We start from the raw sequence: 24,467 nt of genomic DNA, 5'->3' as shown, positions 1-24,467 counted from the left end.
GGTTCTTTACCAGAACGGGGAATACGAACGATCTTTTCCTTGCATAGGATCTCTGCTTGCTGTTGAGATAACCAATCCATCCCAATGACGATGTTGAAACTACCCAGAACTATAGGAATGAGATCGATAGAGAAGGTCTGACCAGCGAGGACAAGATTACAACCCTGAACTATGTGTGTGGCCTCTAGACTTCTACCATTTACTAACTTTACGACATGCTTGGTGTTCAAAAGTGTTGGTGTGCGCTTGAGCATTTGACTAACTTTTAGAGACACATAACTGGTATCGGCACCCGAATCAAATAAAACAGTAACATAAAAGTCATCAAGAAGGAACTTACCCATCACCACATTAGGATCATTCCTTGCTTCACCCTGACCCAGCATGAACACACGACCCCTAGCTCCGTTGTTATCATTGTTGCCCCCATTGTTGTTTCCATTTCCCTTATTGTTGTTCTGATTCTGATTTTGGTTTAACTGTGGGCATTGTCTCTTGAAGTGACCTTCAGCGCCACACTGAAAACATCCTTTGTTGCCCTGTTGCCGCTGCTGATTCTGCGGTGCTTGCTGTTGCTGCTGACGATTCTGATTTGCAGGCCGTGAGCTCCTGCAATCTTTGGCCTCATGACCCATCTTGAGACACCTCTGACAACGTCCCTTGTTTCACTGACCACTGTGGTGTCTGTTGCATTTGTTGCACATTAGGTGATTTCCTCGGTATCCACCCTGCCCCTGACTACCAGAAGATTGCTGATCGGGACTCTGGTTGTCATCAGTCTTTCACTGCTGTGCCTGGGACTGAACTGTAGTTGAACCCTTGCTAGAGTCTCCATCGCACTTTCGTTTGTTGTCACTGGGAATAGCAGAAGTAGTAGCTGCACCGATACGCTTAGGCAGCTTATTCTGTTCCACTGCCTAGTCTGTGAGACGATGAGCGAGACGAGTAACATCCTGGATAGTAGCAAGGTTAGCGGAGGTCACATGGCTTTGAATCTCTGGTACTAATCCTTTGAGGTACAACTCAATGCGCTTGATAGGAGGGTCCACCATAGTTGGACACAAGATGGCCAGCTCGTTTGACCTTTTCGTATACGCCTCAATCTCTGACCCTGTCATCTTCAGGTTAAAGAACTTCACTTCCAACTTGTGGATGTCATCACGAGTGCAGTATTCCAGCTTGATCAATTCCTTGAAGTCGTTCCATGGGGTGGCATTAGCAGCCGCCAACCCCAGCATCTGAACTAGCGCATTCCACCAAGTCAGCGCAATGCCTTCAAGAGTACCAGTGGCATACTTCACCCTACGAGCCTCAGGGCATTCACACATCTCGAAGACCGATTCGAGCTTCTCGAACCAGTGGAGGAGTCCAACTGCTCCTTCAGTGCCACTGAAAGTACTAGGACGACAGTCCATAAAAGTCTTGAACGTGCATACAGGTGGCTGAGCATGCTGACCTATTGTGTATAAGAACAGGACAAGGTTAAACACAAGAGTTGGTTCATGAGGGTAGGATCTAAAGATCCTAGAGTGAGTTTGCGACCGCAGGATATACCTCCTGCTTGAGCGGCTGCAAGTGCCGCAGCAACTTGTTCGTTAATCAAAGCCGTCAACTGGGCTTGAGTCATATTGACATGTCCACTCATGATCTTCACAACAAAAGGGAAACATGAGTGAGAGAGGTTCGCGAAAGTGTGATGACAGAAGAGAGTAAGCACACATGTGTTTTCAATCAACAGTTGCTACGTTTATCTAAGCATACTATGAGCAATGTACTATGTAACTAGCAAGTAGGCAATATAAACATAAATTATATCACCTATAGTGTTGAGTCTTGCACGTGGAGCGAAGCGTCGTTGTGGATCGTCGAGCACTGTACAGGTTATAGTCTAGTTTTAATAAAAACTTTTTCCCCTTATTAAAACCTAGTTCACTATAACCAATGGCTCTGATACCAATCTGTCACACCCCCAAAAATCCACACGCGGAGTATCACCACTGGGAGGCGTGACTGACCAGGATCAAGCCACCAATCATATTGAACATTGTAAGAAATAAATAAAATTCAACCCATCAATATAAAAGGTGTTCAAAACAAATCATAGTTAAGTGTTAGCGTAAGCATAAATGTGAAAACCCAAACATAGGTATTAAGTTCGAAATGATATAATGTTTTTAACATGGCATCCACCATCCATGTTCCACAACGACCGCGCCTCCCTGTGCAAGCTCCATGAGTACCTATCGACCTGCAAGGCATGTAACAGAGAGTCAACAACAAAGTTGAGCGAGTTCACAGTTGGTTGTTCAGTTAATGAGTTCGTTTCAGAAATTGTAAGTTCGTTTCATAACCATGCGTTACCCGGTATCTTTGTTTCCAAACCTTTACAATAATAAGTGGGGGCTTCCCATGTTGTGTGTACTAGACTAGTTGTATCTATATGTGTCCTTCTCAATCCGAGGACAATGGTAAGTATGAGTTTACGTAGGTTTTACGTAAGTGTCCTTCCCTAACCCAGGACAGTACGTAGCGAGTACGTAGGTTTAGCGCTGGTGTCCTTCCCAAACCGAGGACAATAGTACGTAGGTTTTACGTAGGTTCTAACACTGGTGTCCTTCCCAACCCGAGGACAATAGTACATAGGTTTTACGTAGGTTTTAGCACTGGCGTCCTTCCCAATCCGAGGACGGGGTTAGGTAGTCTAGTAATGGAAAATACGAGTAGTCATCAAATCCCATTCCCAACCCACCAGGAATCCCATGCCTTAGAAGAGTGTGAACTCACCTTGGTTTGCTCGGTTTGGTTAACTGCTTGGTTCCAATTAATCAGTTAAGGCCTATGGTATGCACGTATACATAATCAGTTTATATTCACGAAGTTCACGTATTAAGTACAATCACAGTGGGTGTTGAATCAGTGATCATCAAATAACACATAGCACATATTCAATCTCATGCAATTCATGCTTATCATTTAACAACAGTTAACTAACCTCGTTATCCCCTAACAGACTTAAACTTAGTTACTGTGCAGATTATCAACTCGATGAAACACCCTTGTTTCGTCATGAATCCCCCTTCGACGAAACACCCTTGTTTCGTCATGTACCCTCGGCGAAACACACTGCTTCGTCATGCCTGTTTCGTCGTGACTGGTCTCGGCGAAACACCCCCTTGTTTCGTCCTGACAGTCATTTCGTCATATCACATGTGTTACGTCATGTATCAGTTACATACAGAAAACCTAATCGCCGATCAACAGTTTACAGCAATCATTCAATCATCATTCAAACATAATAAGCCTTACGCTACTAATCATTAATCCATATGCATCACAACAGAATCATCAACGGAACAGGGAGTATATCATCATCCGATTCAACCACAAAAACCCTAACAGTACACCGATTCGTATACGTCAATCAATTATACATTCGGACACGACAGTTCTCAAACATCATACAATCTAGATCATCATTCAATACAATAACCTAGCACATAATCGTTACTAGGACTCTATTCGATAGCCTGATCAGATTTATAAGGACAATATCATCAAACATATGCATACAAGAACAATCAAGGGACTAATTATACTAACCGAGAGGGTTGAGATCTCGCACAAGAGTAAGGGAAGAATGGTGTTTGACCAAAATGAGAGCACTGCCGTCGAATGAAGGTGGAGAGCACTAGGGTTTGCAAATCAGCCGAATACATGTTCTAGTACTACTCTATAATGTTATATAATCGAACTGGGCCTTTACTGGGCCTCGGCGTAATAGTGGGCCGACGAAACCACTTGTTTCGTCGAGATGTGGGTGACTAAACACTTCTGTTTCGTTGAGGTTGTTGATGGCGAAACACTCACCGTTTCGTCGGAGCCATTTAAGGTTTAAATAATTTAAGTTTTTCTAAACAAGTTACATGATATATCACTAAACATATAGATGCCACAATCACAGTACGTTTTATCATATCATAAACGTGTACGGTTACAACAAACAAGTCATGTAAACAAACAACTTAAACAATTAACGTGCAATTAATGCGAAGATCGAAATCTTGGAAACTCGAGTTGTCACAACACACTTGATATTGTGAAACCGAACGCAAAAACATAACTTATGAAATATTCCGGAAAATACTCTTACAACTATTAATTTTTGGTAAATATTATTTTGGAAACGAAAGAGGTGAAAATATCATTTTGTGAATATTACTAAGCTATATCATATTTTCAACAAAGGAGAAAATATATTATTTTTTGGAGATAAAAAAATATATTTTCCTAGTATATTTTGAAAATATATGATTTTTGGGAAAAATATATATTTTCTTGGGAATATATTATTTCTGACAATAAGTTATATATATTTTCTAAGTGGGACTTAAAAATATAATATTTTGGAACTACAAAATACATGTATAAATACCCCGTTCCTTGGGAAGGAAATACGAAGTTAAAATACTTGTGAAGTATTAATACAAAATATTGATTAAATAATTATTCCAAAATTAAATATAATTTAAAGTTAAAATAATTATTATTTTAACAAATAATTATAACTTGGAATAACTCAAGAAACGCAACTCAAAACATTAAACTCTAAGCCAAGGCACGGCCCGTTCGTCTAATAGACGTTAGTACACTGTAGGTAGTCGTGATTAGCTACGGAGATTTGAGTTGACGATACTGAAGACGCACTACTGTGAGTTCATGTCCCCCTTTTCTTTTAACTGTTTTCAGTTTTATACTTCCGGGGTGAAATACATGTTACGATTATTACAAACGTTTATTACATGGTATGATTAACTTAAGGAGGATTTACTACTAGATCATGGTGGCCATTAATCCTCATCATAGGACCAAGGGACATGAGTGATAGATCTATTTGGGTGTAGCGAGCCCACACCCATGGGGACCAGGGTGGCCCATAGTGGTGACTATGTCTTCCAGCCGGAGGCCCGGTACAAATTTGCTAGGTTTGAGTCTTCCTGCACCATTTCACACATACCATTGGCTTTGCAACCCATTGGTGATCTCTTTTTCCTTAATTGCTACATACTAGGGACTTTTATACATATAGACATATTTTAAAGGTTTATACATACTCACATACACATGAACTCGCTCAACTTTTGTTGATTTTTCAAACTACATGTATTTCAGGGAACTAGTGGATCTGGTGGGGTATGCATGTGTCAAGTTGCGTTTGAATAAAAGATGTTATCCAGGGTTGTTGAGTTTAGAGGGTGTATTCCTTTCGTGGACGGGATACATAATTCTAAACTCAGGTTTTCTTTAAGCACTTTTGTTGAGTCTTGCGAACTCATTTAAACACGTCATGGGTTGTAACTTAATTTGGTATTGATGTTTTCAAACAATGGTATTGTGGTATTTTCTAAAACTTTATTAATGGATAAACATCTCGTGTTATTATCATATAACATTGTTGTGATTGTTGCTATGGTATTAAGAGGTCACACCAAATAACCACGCTTCCACAAAAGTCACGGTGTGACAGCTTGGTATCAGAGCCTCGATCATAGCGAACTAGGATTCCTTCTCGAATCTAGACTATGATCACTAGGGCTCTCACGAAAACATTTTTACATTGCATACCCAAAACGTCCAGATCCAGGGAACAAACATTTTTGCAAACAAAGGGCACAAATACACATTTCAAAACTTATATTTATAATTCAGTCTTAGAGACTGGGGGAGGTTCACACCAAATAATCACGCTTCCGTAAAAGTCAGGGTGTGACAACAAACTACAAGAAATAAAAACCATCAGCAAATTAGGTGCTTACCATAAGCAAATTACCCAAAATAAAAGCACCTGGGTTTCTTTTTCCATATCAGACACATCCACAAAACACATGAAATAAGCCTGGTTCTGACTTAACTCTGAATCTGCTATGCTTGTACACCCACTCAGCATCTAATTCATCAGCACCGGTGTTTATCATCTTAGAAAATGGTGTCTTCGAACTAATAAACAAACTGAACAAACCATATTAACCACAACACCACCTTTAGAACTTCAGGAATATTGGCCAAATGGCAAAAAAGAGATAAAGGATTATTGGATGTGTATAGAGTTCAATCAATGTTGGTGATATATCAGATTGTCAGATGATGATATAAGAAGTCAAGTGAAATTGGGGTTTTGGAAATGGGTGTGTGAGATTGAGGCGTAAATTGGGAATTAATGGTGCGATTATGAGAAAGAGGAAGAGTGGGTGATGATTGTACCTTGTATTGAAGATCGGCAACGGGTTTGCATCGTGGAGAAGAAGACGCCATTGATTTCTCATGGTTTTGGAGAATGCTAGAGAAGTTTCGGCTGGTGAAATATGTTTTTAGGATTTATGGAATCAGTGGGTAGCGAGTGATCGGAGATGGTGGACGTGCGGCGGCGAAGGGGGAGGTGCGGTGGTTGAATGACGGTGTGCTTGGGGAATCAGCGGTACACTATGAGGGATAAGGCTTTGATATGTTTTTTTTTCTAAATATTGGCCCCACTTATTTTAAGTTATCTTTTAATGTTTATTTAGTTGTTTTAATTTTATGTTTTATTTAAATAGCAAGGACATTTTAGTAATTTCACATCCATTTAACACAAAAAACTAACCCCCATCCGCGCCAGGGACTATCCGGGAACGAAATTGCAAAAGTTGGGGACTATAGCTGTAATTTTAGAAAGTTAGGGACTAAAGATGAAAAATGAGCAAACCACAGGGACTATCGGGGCATTTTTCTCAAACCTAAAAAAAAGCTTAATAACATACCAAATTTTTTTTTACAATTTTTTATAAAAAAATCGCTAGTTTTTATAATAAAAAAAATTCAAAAAAAATTGTTGTACTGCACATGTGCATTATATGTGCATTATATGTGTACTACATATGTGCACTATATTCGTAATAGTGCACATGTGCAATACAACAACAAAAAAAAAATTAAATTTTTTTCCATGCATAAAAACCTGGGATTTTTTTATAAAAATTTTTTTAAAAAATTGGTATGTTTTTTAGGCTTTTTTAGTTAGTTTTTTGGTTTTCTCATTTAAACTAGTTTTCTCATGATCCATCCCCTATATATATATATATATATATATATATATATAGGCTAAAGATAAAAAGAAAACCACTTTTATTGAGAAAACCCGGGAAACTCTAAGCTCCCGACTTTTTTTTTTTTGAAAAAATTACCACACGTAATATACATGTTTTTAAGAGTTTTGGGCAAAAAAAATCGAAAAAGCGCCGACTAGATTTTTTTAAAAAAATAAACAAGTTTTGGTGTAACATATGTTACATTCGCTGAACATGTGTTACACCAAAACTTGTTTATTTTTTTAAAAAATATCTACTTAGCGCTTTTTTGATTTTTTTTGCCCAAAACTCTTAAAAACATGTATATTACGTGGGGTAATTTTTTCAAAAAAAAAGTCGGGAGCTTTGAGTTTCACAGGTTTTCTCAATAAAAGTGGTTTTCTATATATCCTTACCCTATATATATATATATAAACTCACACATACGGAAATACTTTATTCATATAAATGAATCCGTTAATACATGCTTTATACGTTTATACTTTAGGAATACATGCATGCTAGAAGCTATTCTTGCACTATACTTTGTCATTAACTTCGTACGAGCGTACCTTAACATGTATGGCGCTATAGGAGTAGCACACCGCCCTTGTTGGGTCTATGTTAAGTAATCATACAAACGGTATTGTCTTTGCGACGGCAAGATTATGCTAGTGGAATCTCTTGGTTGACACGTATGTGATGCATGCTAGTTCATGATATGTTATGCCTTAGTATACGTTTTTGCCATGTGGATCTCGTTCAAATTCTTTTTATACATATGCTAGTACACAAAACTTGTATGCTCACCAATGTTTTTGTGTTGACATGTTACTTTAATATATATTGCAGGAGATTGATGGTGATGCGTTGAAAAGAAATCTAGTAGGATGGACTAGAAACGCACTAAGTTTAAATTCTTGTTTTGTTGTTTAATTTGTTATATTCTAAATGTTGTATTTCCTTTTGAAACAATGTATTACCTGTAGCATGAAATGAAAAATCGCTATTTTAAATACTTGTATCCAATTAGGCGTTATGAAGTCTCTTGCAATCTTAGAAGTCAAGGAAATGAAGAAACCTTCATTGATGCAGATTTGAGCTCGTTGATCCATCAAGTGGATCTGATAAAAATTTGAGAAAGTTGTTTGATGAAGAAAAATCACATAACACAACAGTCAGAAGAGCTACCAACAGCCTATCAATGTTGGCAAGAAGTATTCACAAGAATGACCCTGAGCGATTTTGAAACTCCTAAGATATTTGTTATATACAGGAACCATTAAGAGGAAAAGGCAATGTTTAGGCTCAGTGAAATCTGAAAGTTTTCGAACCGGACATTAGGCTACATCAAAGATTACATGAAGAAAAGGCAGGAACAACTGAAGCCCAAAGGACTTGGAAAAGTATAACTCATGAAGCAAATAGAGAATATCATCGATCAATGGATTGACTTCAAAGAAACCTACAAGACACTATACAAGGAATGCATCAAGCCTATCCCTAAAGCAAAATGGCTAAAGCCTGGAGACACATTCTCTCTTTGAAGGGAAATGCAAGTTCTTATCAGTTTCTTTTATTATTTTGATTAGACAAATATTTCCATATTAGTTGATGTATTTTGAAGTATTTGACATTCGTGTGCGTTGAATTTGATTATTTGAAGCTTATCATTTTACTTACAACACTTAAGGGGGAATTGTTAGGATCGTTTTACTAATCTATGTAAGTGTTAAAGAAATATGATAAAGAATCTGATCATTCTGATTAGACGTGATGTTGAACAAGTCAACAGGACAAAACTAAAGAAGATATGTGACAAAGGACAAGAAGAAATAGAACCGACATCAAGGAAAGATCAAAGAGTCATAAAGAAGATTGGATTAGAAGGATCTGATCAATCTGATGATTAGCATCAGATCTGATCAGAGCAAGTCATCAGAAATCTGATGATAAAGCATCAGAATTCTGATGTCCCTACTTGCTATACCTGATAAGGTATGCACAACTTCCAAGATGACTAGTGAAATAACGGATTCAATGAATATGCCAAAAAGAAACTTTTCATAGGTCAAGTGAATAAACTAAACAAATGTTTATTCATACCAAATATTCTCTATAAATAAATAGAGAACAAAATCCACAAAAAGTAATTGAGTCATGCTTTACATTTAGTACATCCTACACACTCACACAAAATTCTTTAAGTATTCATTTTGTAATAGTCAATAACTATCTAATCATCTTGTAAATTTTCAAAGTGATATAAACTTGATAGTTCTGTACTTTTGTCTCTTGAAAGTTTGATTTCTAGTTCCACATAGTTTTCTATGTTTTTAAAATCAATTGCCATTTTTGTCAAAGATTATTTATCTCGGATTAACGTATACTCTTAAAAAACAATGTCGATGGTCTATGCCACCAACAAAACCAAACCTTATACTTTGAAAATTATCATTTACAACATTTATACTTTTCTAAAACTTTATAATTCTAACACTAAGCCTATATTTTCATTATTTAACTTAAAAGAAAAAAAAAACATTTTCTCACGTGCTTATTTTTATGTACATGTCGGTATAAACTCAAGTTTTGACGTATGTCGGTATTAATTCACGTTTTGACGTAAATAATATAAATTCACATTTCAACGTAATTTTTTTCAAAAACGAATCGGGTAAATATAATATGTTTTCATTCTTATTTGTATGTACGTTTACAGTTGTTCTACGTTTTGACGTATAGTAAAAAAAATGGTATGTTCCACGTGCTTATTTTATGCACATGTATAAATTCACGTTTCGACGTAAACAGCAAAAATTCACGTTCGACGTAATTTATTCGAAAACGAGTTTGGTAAAATATAATAAGTGTGTATGCTTATTTTTATATACGTTTTCAGATGGTCTACGTTTTGACGCAAATTTTGTTCGGAAACAAGTCAGGTCATATGTTATACATTTTCATTTGACGATATAGATTTGAGTAACCGTACATTTTGACCCCGCTAAGTCTTGAAACAAAGGTAAGGGCGGTGTAGTGGTTAGGTGAAACCCTCACTAAATGAACCAACTGGGGTTAAATTCTCCTTTTTTGTACGGTATAATATTGATTCTCTACTTTTTTATCCAACCGCAATGCTTATATGTGTCACATTTAGTTAGATCGGATACATTGGAACACGTCTTTTCATACGGTTAACACATCACACAACGCTTTCATTCGATGTTTGCAACGGACGTGCCACGCATCTCCCGCGAGTCATTACTAGTTTTAGTTAAAATCAACGATCCTCATTACCAAATCAAAATTTCTTTTGCTATAATTCAATCAATTTTTGGAGAGAAAATCTGCTATTCTAAATCTAGTTCAAAGGTAGAAAATGGTAGGGCTGGCAATTTTACACGAATACACGACACGAACCTACACGAAGTTAACAGGTATCGTGTATGGCCTTAACAGGTATCGTGTACCAAACAGGTAGACACGAGATTACCTGTTAATTTTCGTGTATAAACGGGTTAAATACCCATTTACCTGTTAATGCCCGTTAGTACACGATAAGAAATTAAATTAAATAAAACTCATCAGCCATGTGCATGTGAGTTCCTTAATTCCTTTCTATTTTCATTTCTCATTCAATTCAAAAAAAAATAAAACCCTAAACTCCCTCTGTAACTCTCAGATAGCATGTCGTGTTCTTGTTTTTGCTCATGTTAACAGGTATTAACAGGTAATTTTCGTGTATATCGTGTCGTGTTCGTGTTTGAAAAAAAGGACACGATAAGTTATCGTGTCGTGTTCGTGTATGGGATTTCGTGTATCGTGTCTTGTCGTGTCGTGTCTTATCGTATACGGGTATACACGATATGCCAGCCCTTAGAAATGGAAACAAAAGGTTGAGTAAATTACATGGATGAGAATTTGCATACATGGTCCTGCAGTCTTCACACAAGTAACAAGTTTGGTCATTTTAACTTTCAGACAATAAATCTTAGTATTTTTTTGTGAATTTGATGTTTTACTCTTAACTACTAAAAAATAGAAAAACAAATAAGTAAAAAAAAAAAAAGAAATAACTCCCATGCCGAGGAGCAATCACTGTCGACGACACCCACACCACACCCTATCAACTGACTTAAGTAACAGTTAAGAAAAATAGTATGGATCATCAACTGATGATCATGAGCATATCTGGTAACTTGTAAGGTTAACGACTTAACGGCAAGAACCACCATGAAACCATATTAATTCCAAATCATGTAACATTAAACTAAAGACCTAAAACTTGAAGCCATCTGAGACCTAAGAGGCAACCCGTTAAACTTTTTGTTAACAGTATTAGGATCTATTTTTTTTTTAATTTAACGTTCTTTCATGATATCCTTGAATCGATTAAAAAAGACCAAGGAATAAATCATAGGGAATTGACCTAACAGATGATGTTGTCGGTATATCCTTAAATGAGGATAGACAGGTTCAAGATGAAATGAAAATTCGGTCCAACTTCATACATCCAAAGGCCACGAGTAATAAGCATCATGTGTTAAATACATTTAAAAAAAAGCACACAAAGAGCATAATAGTTGTGCTTTTGTGCTTCTTACCAGAAAAAGAAAATCAGAATCCGGCACTAGTGTTTCAGCAACCTGGCATTATCATAAGCTGCGCTGCGAAGAATGATTTAGTGTTCACTGTTCACTGCATAGATTCCAACTTCCAAATTTTGATGGTAGTGTCATCACTTGCAGAAGCGAGAAGCATGTTACCCTGCAAATAAAAATCCGCCCAATATGATTACAAAATTTAAACGGCTTCAATTAATTAGACTTTTAACCCATTTGACCAGTTTCCTTTATAGCTAACTTTTTTCTTATTGTACCCTTTCAAGATTAAAAAAAAAAAAAAAAAAAAAAAAAAAAAAAAAAAAACACAATAGACCCCCCCCCCCCCTCATAAATAAACGGGTCAAAATCATCAAAAACTGGGATAATGTAATTTTTGGGGCTTAATATAAAAGGTTTACAAATTACACAGCTCAATTTTGCAGTTATATGACTGAGATTACCGTAGGGCTCCATTGGACTGAATTTATGTCCATGGCATGCGCCTTTTCTTTCTTAAGAAGCAATTTATATGAAGGTCCATCAACCTGTACACGTGAAAAACAAGCTTGTAATTTAAAAAAAAAAGAGAGAGAGAGAGAGAGAGAGAGAGAGAGAGAGAGAGAGAGAAACACTTCACAGGCAGCATGTCCAAAACTGGACATATATTGTTGCATATTTGCTGTGTTAGAAAATATGCAATATAGAAAAATAACCTGATCTATTAAATGTGTTGCACCAAAGAAACCGAGCAGAAACTATAACTTTGTCAGTTTTAACTTAATGAGTACATATGAAAATAAGAGAATGTTGACCTATTTTTCCGATGTTATCAAAAGCAAAAAAGAAAATGGAAGCATATATGAAATGCCTACCGAATGATCTTCGGACTTGACAAATAAACGTATAGCATCATCAGCTGCTCCAGTAGCTATTATTCCTTCCCTGTCACATTCACCAGTATAAGAATATAATATCTACACATGTTGACCATTAGTAAAACCCCATTTGCTTTGTCTGTTCTTTTCTTCTAGTGTTTACTTTCACCACATAACAAATAGAAGATCTTTTTTACAGTGGCAAACGAACACTTTCTGGATAAAAGATGAAAACTATTCAAAAACTGTGATGATATGCTACCTTGACCAATGGACTGAGAAAATAGTCCGATCATGATAACCAGACATAGTGCAAAGGTGGCACCTGCCAAAACAAAGAAACATGATACATCATATAACATCAAACAGGTGGATCACGGGATAATGTTCTTATGAAAATTATTTAGGATGCACTGTAACTTATATTATCATGAAAAACTTGCAGAAGCGTTTTTATTTTGCCAGGCATGTTCAAATGAAAAATATGAAGAATAAATGTGCTGAGTCCTCAGATATTTAAGATGATTATATGGAAGTGAATTTTAAATACCTTTATATGATGACAGTATACTCATTCACAAGAAAATGCAGTGTTTGACTTGGCACATACTTTAGCAAATATTTTTTACTATAACCAAATACCTAAAATGGCCCTAAATTTTTTTTTTTTTTTTTTTTTTTTTGAAAGAACTTGCAGACATATTCGATGTCACATCCTATCAGATACCGACTGCTAATAAAAAAAATATGTATTGAAACTTAACCAAAAAGGATATATTACTTATATTTGGTACAACCATGGTTGCAAAAGTCGCTAGGCGCTCCCTAGTCGGTCGACCGGAGAGTTGAGAGTACTCGGCATAGGCGGAGAGTATTCGGGGAGTACTCGGACATGTTAAATTATAAAGAAATTAGTTTTCGGAAGTTAAATATATGTCTAATAACCTAAATTTACTAATATTTATAACAAAATACGTGAAATGATATTCATTATTTAATATGATAGTCATATAAATTATGTTTTATTATTTTTTAAGTCAAACTCGGCCCGAATTGACTTACTAGATCCGATTTTGGCCAAGTTTGACCGCGTTTGATCGATTCCGAGTAATTAGGCGGAGTTAGAGAAAGTCGCCTCGACAGCCTACCTTTTAGCGACTACTCGGGGAGTACTCGGCCTTGGAAGCCTTGTTTTACAACCATGGGTACAACCCAAAACAAAAGGCGTCACAGCTAAACAAAATTTTCTTAGATCAAAAAGATCAATAAGAGTTTATTTATCTAGACTATAAATTAGAGATAATGGCATAATCTACATTTATAGTAATTTACAATTTTTGAAGAGCATCCAATCTGAAAATTATCCCTTTATAAGAAGGTGCAGACAATCTCAAAAAATAAATTTAATACATAAAAACAATAGGGTACTCACCAAGATGTATTGACATCACCAGATTGTAATCTTATAATGTCCACTCCCCACACCTTAATGGTGAGATCATCACTACAAATTTAAGCCTCAATTATTGAGTTGTTAAATTAGTTTACAAGCAACTGAATTACTGATTATATATAACATTTAACTACCATACCTGCAAGTAACCATCTTATCTCCAGTGACGTTAAAAGATAATGCCCATACTGTAGAAGTGTGTCCACTGAAGTCATCGTGATAAATTTATTAGATTTGTACATGATGCTACTTAATCAAGAGACCATACGCTAAAAGACATGTCCGGTTTACTTTAAATTGTCACCTGTTTGATTCACTTACAGTCTGCACACAACGCCAATCATCGCTATCACCATCCTCTGCCCAAACCTGAAAATGCAATGTGAATGTGTTTTAACTATCACACCAATTGTATGATATCAAATAACAGAACACCTAGTCGTAATTTTTAGGTGTGATAACAAGTGGGATAATAATCGGGTCGTGCAAGTTGGAAAATAGTTCAGACTTCAAACGAGTAAATTTTTGGGTATAGGAGCCAGATTGACACAAAACACTTTTTGACCAAGATTCTTTAGTTTCGTTTACAAAACATTAGTGTGTCAAATATGATTAAAAAAATACGCTATTTTGATAATAAACTAAAGAGAGGGTTACGTTTTTGACATTGTGGTTTGGTCAAATTACAATCATTCCTACAAATACATCTATTACAAATTTGATCACTGTAGTATTTTGGTGATTTCACTTTTGAGTAACAGAACAGTTCATTTTTTTAAAGAGTTAATTACTTTTTTCGTCCCTGTGGTTTGCTGAAATAAATATTACAGTCCATTAGTCTAAAAACTGGCAAAACAGTACCAGTGGTTATTTTTCTATATTGAATATTTTCTAACACTAACAGAATAAGTGGATGGGGTTAGTGAGGGTGGGTCCAACTGAAACAAAAATGAAACCACGTGTACTATTTTGGCAACTTTTAAACTAATGGACTGTAATAGTCATTTCAGCAAACCACAGGGACGAAAAAAGTAATTAACACTTTTTATGATCACAATGACCATTTTTCGTAATAAATGAATTGTAAGAAAATATTTCGTAATTTCCACCAATTGACTTGGGAGTTTTTATACATTAAAAAACACTTTGGGCAAGTTTCGTTTTGACCTGTTCCTTTCTAGCTAACTATTTTATAACTTCGCCCTTTGACCTTTTAGATACTTATAAATAACACATAGCCGGATTTTGACCCATTCACAAGTAAATGGGTCGAAATCAAGTTCAAAGTTCAAACACAAGACTACAAAACCATATGCATTACCTTAATAGTATTATCATAGCTACAAGAGAATAAAACATCGACAGTTGGATGCCACTGGACCATTTTAACATCTTGCGTATGCCCAGTCAGCACAGAAACACATTCAAACTCGTTCCCAGGTAAAACTTCCCATATCCAAACACTTTTGTCTCGGCTACAAGTTGCAAGCAGTGAACCAGATGCATTCCACAACACACTTTTAACTTCGTTTTCATGCCCCTATATAACTCAACATTCAAATCAAGATATCGTAAATACTAAGTTAGTGTTACTATATAATATACCTCTAATGTGGATACACATTCAAAGTCACTCCCATTCTCTTCCCAGATAGCAATGGTGGCATCAAAACTTGCAGTTGCCAGTTGTTTACCAGATGGTGACCAAGCACAAGATCTAACCGTTCGATCATGTCTATCTTCTAAAACCGCCTAAACAAAATTCAAAACTTTGTTAATGTTAAGGATAAGAATGCAAATATTACATTCTTGTCAGTAAAATACAGAAAGATAGATCTTTGTGAGCATAAAAGAACATGTAAATGCCGGTTTCTTTAGCTCCATATCGATGTGAGAAGACATAATACAATACCATAAAAGAAGTGAAACATCTCTTGGTGGAACCCCTATCTAGTTCCTTAATTATCACTTGCTTTTCCATGGCGAATATTGAATATCGAACTTATATTAAACAAAATATTGATTGATATTTATTCCTTTACTTTTTTCGACACCAACCTTTATGTATTTATAATGTTTGTTGCATAGTTTTAAAGGCGCGACGCGAGGCGCACTCAGGGCGACTTGTTGGGCCCGGGGCTTTATTTGCGCCTGGGCGCTCACTTTAATAACTATGCAGAAGATTATGAACTAACCTGAAGATTAAAGGCGCGAGGCGCACTCAGGGCGATTTGTTGGGCCCGGGGCCTTATTTGCGCCTAGGCGCGCCTGGGCGCTCGCTTTAATAACTATGGTTTGTTGTACCTTTTCGTTTCCTTTATTTTCTTCGCAAAAGTTACACGCATTCATACCGATGTTTAAATTACTAAAAAGAATCATCTAACTTTCAAAGTCAAACTGGGACAATAAGTGTTGAAAATACTAACTTTGAGCTATAATGAATAAACATGTAAAAATTGGAAAATATAACTGTCACCTCTCTCTCTCTCTCTCTCTCTCTCTCTCTCTCTCTCTCTCTCTCTCTCTCTATATATATATATATATATATATATATATATATATATATATATATATATATGTATAACCTTACATATATGATTCTTTTAAACTGTTTGCACTCAATGAAGAAGCACATGTTCTAATTAACTGATAATAAAGAATCAGAACACTAGTTGACTATATTATACTAAGTTCACAATCTAAATTGCATATATATTCACATAGTTAACTTAAGTATGTTTTTCTATATTATAACAACATAAGTGATCATGCAGTAATTAAATATCTATACAATTTCAAATTGAGCATTACAATTTAGGTCAATTGTGAACTGAACTGCAGTAGTAATTATATGTTAACTGACTCAATAACACTAAACAATAACGATACCTCTATAATTCTATAAGGTAACTAACATAAAGCCCTAATTCTCTTCAAGCTGAATGTATTTGTCAAAATAACAAAGCAGACCTTGCAGTCAAAGGAAAAAGAGGAATTGCTCCGTTGTTGCCAGATTCGAACAGTTTTATCGCCGCTGCAGGAAGCGAGAACAGCCGGTACACCGTCTGCACCGGTGGCCGGATTCCAAGCGAGACTCCAAACCCTATCGGTGTGACCTTCAAGCCGTTGAACTTCGCGAAGGTTTAAGGCTTCTTGTTCGAGTGAATGCATTTGTAAAGTAGTAAATTGGATACAGGCGTTTGGCCGTGATGATTGAAGGTGTAGAGAGCGGTGGTTGGTGGTTTCGGTGAGGAGGTGGCAGCGAGCGTGTGGCGGCCTTGTGTCCTTTCCGCCAATCGAAATTGGGCACACAGTTTCAAACCTCGATAAAACTTCCGTTTTGCTCCCTATAGTTTGGTCGTTTTAACGGTTTTGCCTTAATCATTTAAAAATAACCATTTTACTCCCTGGTCTATGTAACCTATCATCATTTTGCTCCCCGCCTCAAACGACGTCCATTTCCACCGTTAAAACCTGGTCATGTGTCCCTCACATGACGGTATTTTGGTAATTTTGTGTATAAAATAAAGTGTATTTTGGTAATTTTGTGTGTAAAGATATTTATATAACACATACACACTCTTTCTCTCCCTCTTATCTCTCTCTACTCCCTCTCTAACTTCTCGGCCCCACTAACCACCACCATCAACCTACCGACCACTAGCTACCACCACCGTTTTCCTTTCTAGATTACCGGAATCCTTGTTAGACTCGCATCGCCGCCGCCATACCACCACCACACCAAGGGATTAGGGTTTGAAAGACTCAATCGTCACACCACACTAGAGTTGTCGCCGCCCATTTTCTTTCAAGGATGTTGATCTAAACCCTAACACCTAGCCGTTACCCTTAATCAAAAGATGGTGAAGCTAATGGTGGTGGTTTGAACAGTCGACGGTGATGGTGATGCTTGCAGCTCCAGCCGTTCTTCGGCGAAGGTATTAGGATTCAGAAGACAATGGTGATAGCGGTACTTCGACAATGTTTGAAGTTAACTAGATCGGCTATAAGTAGGCCTGTAAACGAACCGAACGAACACGAGCAAGGTCGTGTTCGTTCGTTAAGGAAATTAACATGTTCGTGAACTGTTCACGAATGCATACCGAACATAAGTTTATGTTTGTGTTCGTTCTTTAAGAAAATTCAGTTGTTCACGAACAGTTCGTGAACACTGGTCTCGAACACAAACGAACGCAAACAAATAAAAACGAACGCAAATGAACATTTAACTAGAAAATTAAAAAAAAACATAGTTATCCTTAAACATTGGATATAAGTAGTTAAATACAACCATCAAATGATAAATCAAGACATAAGAAAGTTTACTACACCACCAAACGATGAATCACGTTTAACTAACTTAGACATAATTATCCCCAAAAATGTCTTAGAATATCCAAATTTTAGCTAAATTAAAAAAATAAGGTTTCAAGTTTTCAATATGTTTATATAAAAGGTTTATTATATTTTATATAATCAAATGAACGTAACCGAAAATATTATCGAATGTTCACGAACGCAGTCGAACAAACGAGACCTGTGTTCGTGTTCGTTCGCTAAGCTAACCGAACGAAATTTTTTGTCCGTGTTCGTTCGTTAAGCTAATCGAACGAACATAAACGAACTTCCCGCCGAACGGTTCACGAACTGTCCGCTGAACGTTCGGTTCGTTTACAGCCCTAGCTATAAGCAGCGGCAATGGTAAGTATATGTCTAGATCTGACGGCGATGAATGTGAGTTACAACTACCAATGCCTTCCATGGTTGAATGTATGATTTTATAGGAAACCTTTTCATGATTTCCACTTGGAGTTGAATGTATATTGTCATATTTAGATTTTGATTTGTGGTATGAATTTCCAAGGTTTAAGAAAAAGCAGGGGAATATTTGTGGAGAGAGAGAAAGCGAGAGAGAGAGAAAAAAAAGTGTGGTGGTGGTGGTAGTAGCCTAGTAGGTAGTGGTGGTTGATGGTGGCAGCAGGTGGTGTGTTTGGGTTGGGTTGATGGTTGAGTGGGTTTTAAAATGAAGAGGATAAAAGCTTTAGATTGGAAAAAGACAAAATTGTCCCTCATGTGAGGGGCACATGACCAGGTTTTAACGGTGGAAATGGAAGTTGTTTGAGGCATGGAGCAAAATGATGATAGGTTACATAGATCAGGGAGTAAAATGGCTATTTTTAAAGAATTATGGCAAAACCGTTAAAACGACCAAACCACAAAGAGCAAAATGGAAGTTTACTCTTTTTTATATCTTTTTCTTTTCATTTCGTGACCACGTGTTGTGGGGGAATTAAGTCCAAGTGCCTGACCATGTTAACAAGGGGGCGTGAAATATCGTCATAAGAGTGGTCGAAGAGCCCTGGGGCGTAAGGTAGTATTGTGGGTGTAGGGTGGAATTGTTTTCATTTTTCAACAAACATATAGCCCAATCATTTAGAGTCATCTTACCTAAGGCCAACTCAACTGGATGTCTGATGTGAAGTAAGAAAATGGGGCACTTTAGAAGTGTCATTGTTATAAAACATTTTCATCTATCTGGTTTGGTTAACTAAAGTTATCAAGTTTATTTTCTGAAAATTAATTGTCTCTTGTAATTTAGCCCTATCATAGTTTCATTCTAAGCAATATATCAATGATTAAACATCCTTGTAACTGTGTATTTATGGGTTATATATATTAGCACAATTAGAACCCTACAAAGATAATTAGGGAAAAACCAAAGGATGGGTGTTGCCCACCAAAAGGTATATGCTCAATTGGCACAGCAGATTCAAGAGCTAAAAATCTCATATTTCTATTCAAGACCGAAATTACTTTCACACCTTTTCACATAATTTATATTTTGGACGCCTGGAGGCCTTAGGTTGTTGCCTAGGTTTTTATATTTATAGAGTCGGCACTGACCTCGCTCTATAACCACATTTCACATTTCATATTCATCGTAACACGTGTGCAGTGACCAGTGAGTGCGAGTATGGAAACTCCCATGACTTACGTGGCGCTTTTTTCACATATCACATTCACGGAGCATATAGCCTTATTGTGAAATAAATTATAACAAAAAACATAACAAGTAAAAAAACTTATATTTTTTTAACAATGTCACTTTTATAACACACGCTAGCAAGATGCCAACAAAAAGTTACATATCACAGTAAGTGAAAGAAATAGGGGATCGACATCAATTATACCAATTAAAACTATCATTTTAGCTCTAAATTAAACCAATTAAAAGAGTGTAACTTAATCTCACTGTCATTTACAAATGAGAGCAAGTACCGATCTAAAGACTAGCGTATAGTGTAAACTAAAACACGTATCAGTTTGAAGCGCTTGTTATTCACAACTGCACATTTTAGAAGAGAAATCAAATCCATTATGTTGAAATGATAAGTATATATAATGCCACTCCAAAACAAACCACCCACATAAAGTCGTCAAGAAATGACAACAAAAAAATACATATTATCGACTCGTTCACAAAAAAAGGAAATGTTGTATCAGCCTGAACCTATCACACCTCAACGCTTTAGGTTTCCAATAAAGGAACCTTGTTAAACGCCACATGAAACAATTTATCTAAAAAGGAACCCAATTAACCCATTTGAAAGCATCATGATGGACCCCCTATCATCTTTCAAAGGAATAGTTACACAAGGCACAAAGTGTATATAATATCCTAATGCATCTCCGATCTATTTCCATGTATCCATCTAATATAAGAGAGTAAGCCCTTTCATATCCGATTTCAATCTCTCTAATTTCATTGATTATGTTCCCCTTCATAGGTTCCCCTTCCACTCCCCGCAAGAGAATGGCACCTGGCTCCCCATGACCCATTTTAGGATGCTTGTTGTGCGCTTGTCACTTTAAAGTTCAAACTTAATCCCAATACATAAAATAACGTTTAAACTTAATCCCAACACATAAAGTTTATTATGAATTTGTGATTGTTGACATAAAATTTATTTTTGTATTTAACTTATCACTTTATCCTAAGAAAACCTTTTTGTTTGATAAATTATTTAAAACACTTAATGATGTTATATTCTATTAACTATGAAGAGGATGCCTGAAATGTATTTTTTTTATCATAACTTTTAAACTTCTTATGATAATTGGTAGTTCCTAACTGAATAAATGATCTTAGTTCTATAATGAAGAAAAGCTTTTATAATACACTTTTATAAGACGAGGCTCAATCACTAACTTAGCCTATATTAACCTTATTTTTGGTGTAATTTAAGAGCAAGAGTATTAGTTGTTAAAAAATAAAAAAGTACATTTTCTTAAGACCATACGGTGTGGAGTGAAAAAAAGACGTGGAAACCCCTTCACACCGAGAACACCACCCCGCGTATGGCGTGGAGGGCGGTGTTGTAGGTGGGGCTTGAAAATTTCTTCCGGCGTGTGGGCAAATAGGTGGGTGAGATGGAGCCTCTTGATTGGTGGGGGTAGTTAAGGTTTGTTTTGATTGGTTAATGTTTAGTTTTTTTATTCTTTTCCACGTTACTTTCCCACCCCGTGTTTTTTCTCTACGTCAACAGAATCAATCTCGAGCACTCTCGGACAACCCACTGGAGCAAACGGAGTACACCGAGAGTAACCCAAGTCCACCACCAATTCTGGGGAAAACCCGATAACTAGAGATGGGCATTATCGGGTATTTTTAAAACCCGGAACCGGTTCCAACCCGGAACCGGGTATGGATACAAGTGAATGGAACCGGGTTGTCAGTGTAACCGGGTCCGGGTATAACCCGGGTACACATCATTTATTTTATAACCGGTGGAACCGGTTTCGGGTACAAGAGAACCGGGTCCGGGTACTGTTTGGAACCGGTTCCACTGCGTATTTCAGAAAAGGCTGACGACTACTGTTTGAAACCGGTTCCGCTCAGAAAAGCTGTTTTTTTTTTAAATTCGTACCGTTAGAACCGGTTTCGCTGCGAAAAAGCTGTTTTTGCATTTAATGAGTTACCATATATCAAGATTCGGTTCCAACGGTCAGATCCATATAAGAATCGGTTCCAACGGTAACATGCCGGGTACAAAAGGAACCGGTTCCGGGTAGAAACCGGGTACAGATAGGAACCGGGTACGGTTGACTTTTTTTAGAAAAAATGGGAACCGGGTAATACCCGTCGGGTTTTTTAAACCTGGGACCGGTTCCTCTGAGCATCAGGTAGGAACCGGAACCGGGTCCGGGTCGAGTCCACTGGAATCGGGTAGGAACCGGTTTTTATGCCCATCTCTACCGATAACCCAACCGCCTGTAGGCACGACGGTGAAATTACCGGTTAAACCCGTTTGGCTCATGGATCAAACCCAGGTGTCCATGGATCTTTTATCATTGCCACCAGTGTCTCACCCTGCACCAAGTGAGAGTTGAACCTTCATCTCGCAAAAGAAATACAAGTCTTCCATCACTTGATCTAGAGATCTTTGGCATCTTCTAGCTAAATTAAAAACCTTAGTGACAGCCAATGGGGTGGTGGTTCATCGGTAAAGACAAACCCTTTAAACACATTAAGATAAGGAAGTCTTGGGTTCAAATCTCACAGACACAGGACACAAGTATAGAAGGAATAAATTAAATTTGCGGTTTAAAAAAAAAAAACCTTTAGTGATAATTGATAAAGAACTTTTTGGTTCCCGAAAATGCATCCAGGTTCCATCTGTACGTCCAGGTTCATCTTCTTTGTAGATAATTTATATTCTAATACATCGTTTCGATCGACCTCCGATAAACCATCAAATCTTAAACTAAGGTTGTCTCGGTCGGATCTTAGTTGTGAATTATGAGTTCCGTTGTGAAATCAGAGGAGGAATGGCGTGCAGTTCTTTCTCCTGAACAATTCCGCATCCTTCGAAACAAAGGAACTGAGTAAGTTGATAACTTCATCAGTTCATCCACTCAATTTTTCTATTTCCAATTCCCAAATAGTTAGGATCATTTATAAATTTCAGTAGCACAACTGATCATTTCACTTCAGTTTCTATTTTTTTTAGCTATCAGGATGATTCCAAAAGTCTGTTCTTTAATTGCTCTTATGTGATAGAATCTCTATGCAAATTATAGATATATGGTTGGATTGCCATGAGGTGTAGTGGGTTTTTTAGGGGCCTTATCACGATCCGTCTAAATACAAATCTTTTTTCGCGAGTTCCGGAAGATTCCGAAGTTTACTCCGTGACACTTTGTACTCTTCTTACAATTAGGAGCCTTTGTATTTGATCCTAATCCTACAGTTTATATGGGGTTTAATTTAATAACAGGCCAAAAGGCACTGGTGAATACAACAAGTTTTTTGGTGATGGGGTATACACTTGTGCTGGTTGTGGAACACCACTTTAGGCCACATGTAATGGGGCGCGAAGAAGAACATAGCGCCGGTATGGCGCCGATTACACCGCCCCCCGGGGCGCTTTGAGAAAAAAAAAAAGAAAGGCGTGAAGGACATAGCGGCGCGAGGAAGAAGGAGGAAGAAGGGGATTTGTTCTCCATTTTCCACTTTGGTCCCTGCATTTTACAATTTGGTCCCTGCATTAAAACACTTTGGTCCCCTGCATTTTACACCTTTGGTCCCTGCATTTTACACTTTGGTTATGATGAGGTAGGGCTTTATGACTACGGCCTCAAGCCCCATAAAGCCCCGGGGTGACGTGGCATGCCACATGGCGCATAACGCCCCTTTGGGGGCTTTATGACTACACATGGTCTTATAAATCAACCACCAAGTTCAACTCGGGGTGTGGTTGGCCTGCTTTCTATGAAGGTCTACCCGGAGCAATCACCCGCACTGTGAGACTCATGCTTAGCACTTTGAATTCGAATATTCGATACTCTTTTGAGTTTGAAATGCGATTTTGAATTTTGTTGAGTTTGCAGGCCGACCCGGATGGAAGGAGGACCGAAATTACTTGCACTGCTTGTGGAGGACACTTAGGCCATGTGTTTAAAGGTGAGGGTTTCAAGACACCTACAGATGAAAGGCATTGTGTTAACAGTATCTCCATCAAGTTTACTTCTGAAGGCACTTCTTCAGCTTCTCTTTGATACGTTCTTATCCGCATTGTCGTGACTGTGAGACAACAAGTAATAATTTCTAGCCTTTGAATTGGTTGTGCTTTTGTATGATGAAATTCTTGGATTGTATTTTATCGCTAGTGATTGATGTCTTCAATAAACAAAATCCTAAACCCATGGTTGTAAAAAACGTTTGAGGCGTGCGTCTTGAGGCGAAACGGCTAAATAACAAGTCTGAGGCGCGCTTCATGGTGTTTTTAATGTATATGCGCCTCAGAGGGGCTGAGGCGCTAAGAAAGCCGCGTCTCATGGGATTTTGATAGTTGTTTTTGATGTTTTTGACTTTGTGTCAATTTCAAGCATTTCATCTCTTTTTAAGTGTGTTTTTGATGATTTTGATGAA

General features: G+C 37.1%; 2 protein-coding genes across 2 annotated transcripts; one reads left to right on the top strand and one right to left on the bottom strand.

Moving 5' to 3' along the window:
• Positions 1–11,513: 11,513 nt before the first annotated feature.
• Positions 11,514–17,345, bottom strand: LOC110939902 (protein CIA1). Its single transcript, XM_022181478.2, has 10 exons — positions 17,006–17,345; positions 15,641–15,787; positions 15,357–15,575; positions 14,340–14,404; positions 14,175–14,240; positions 14,015–14,086; positions 12,845–12,907; positions 12,580–12,649; positions 12,169–12,252; positions 11,514–11,870 (listed from the first exon to the last, which is right to left on the bottom strand). Exons 1-10 carry the CDS (start codon positions 17,204–17,206, stop codon positions 11,799–11,801), a joined length of 1,059 nt encoding a protein of 352 aa, XP_022037170.1. The 5' UTR covers positions 17,207–17,345; the 3' UTR covers positions 11,514–11,798.
• A 5,339-nt stretch (positions 17,346–22,684) lies between these two features.
• Positions 22,685–24,239, top strand: LOC110939903 (peptide methionine sulfoxide reductase B5). The gene is made up of 4 exons (XM_022181479.2): positions 22,685–22,921; positions 23,314–23,388; positions 23,758–23,839; positions 23,927–24,239. Exons 1-4 carry the CDS (start codon positions 22,836–22,838, stop codon positions 24,092–24,094), a joined length of 411 nt encoding a protein of 136 aa, XP_022037171.1. The 5' UTR covers positions 22,685–22,835; the 3' UTR covers positions 24,095–24,239.
• Positions 24,240–24,467: the final 228 nt, after the last annotated feature.

The sequence above is a fragment of the Helianthus annuus genome, chromosome 5 (assembly GCF_002127325.2).
Source record: "Helianthus annuus cultivar XRQ/B chromosome 5, HanXRQr2.0-SUNRISE, whole genome shotgun sequence".
NCBI classification, from domain to species: domain Eukaryota; kingdom Viridiplantae; phylum Streptophyta; class Magnoliopsida; order Asterales; family Asteraceae; genus Helianthus; species Helianthus annuus.
This window is presented reverse-complemented; position numbering and strand designations above follow the sequence as displayed.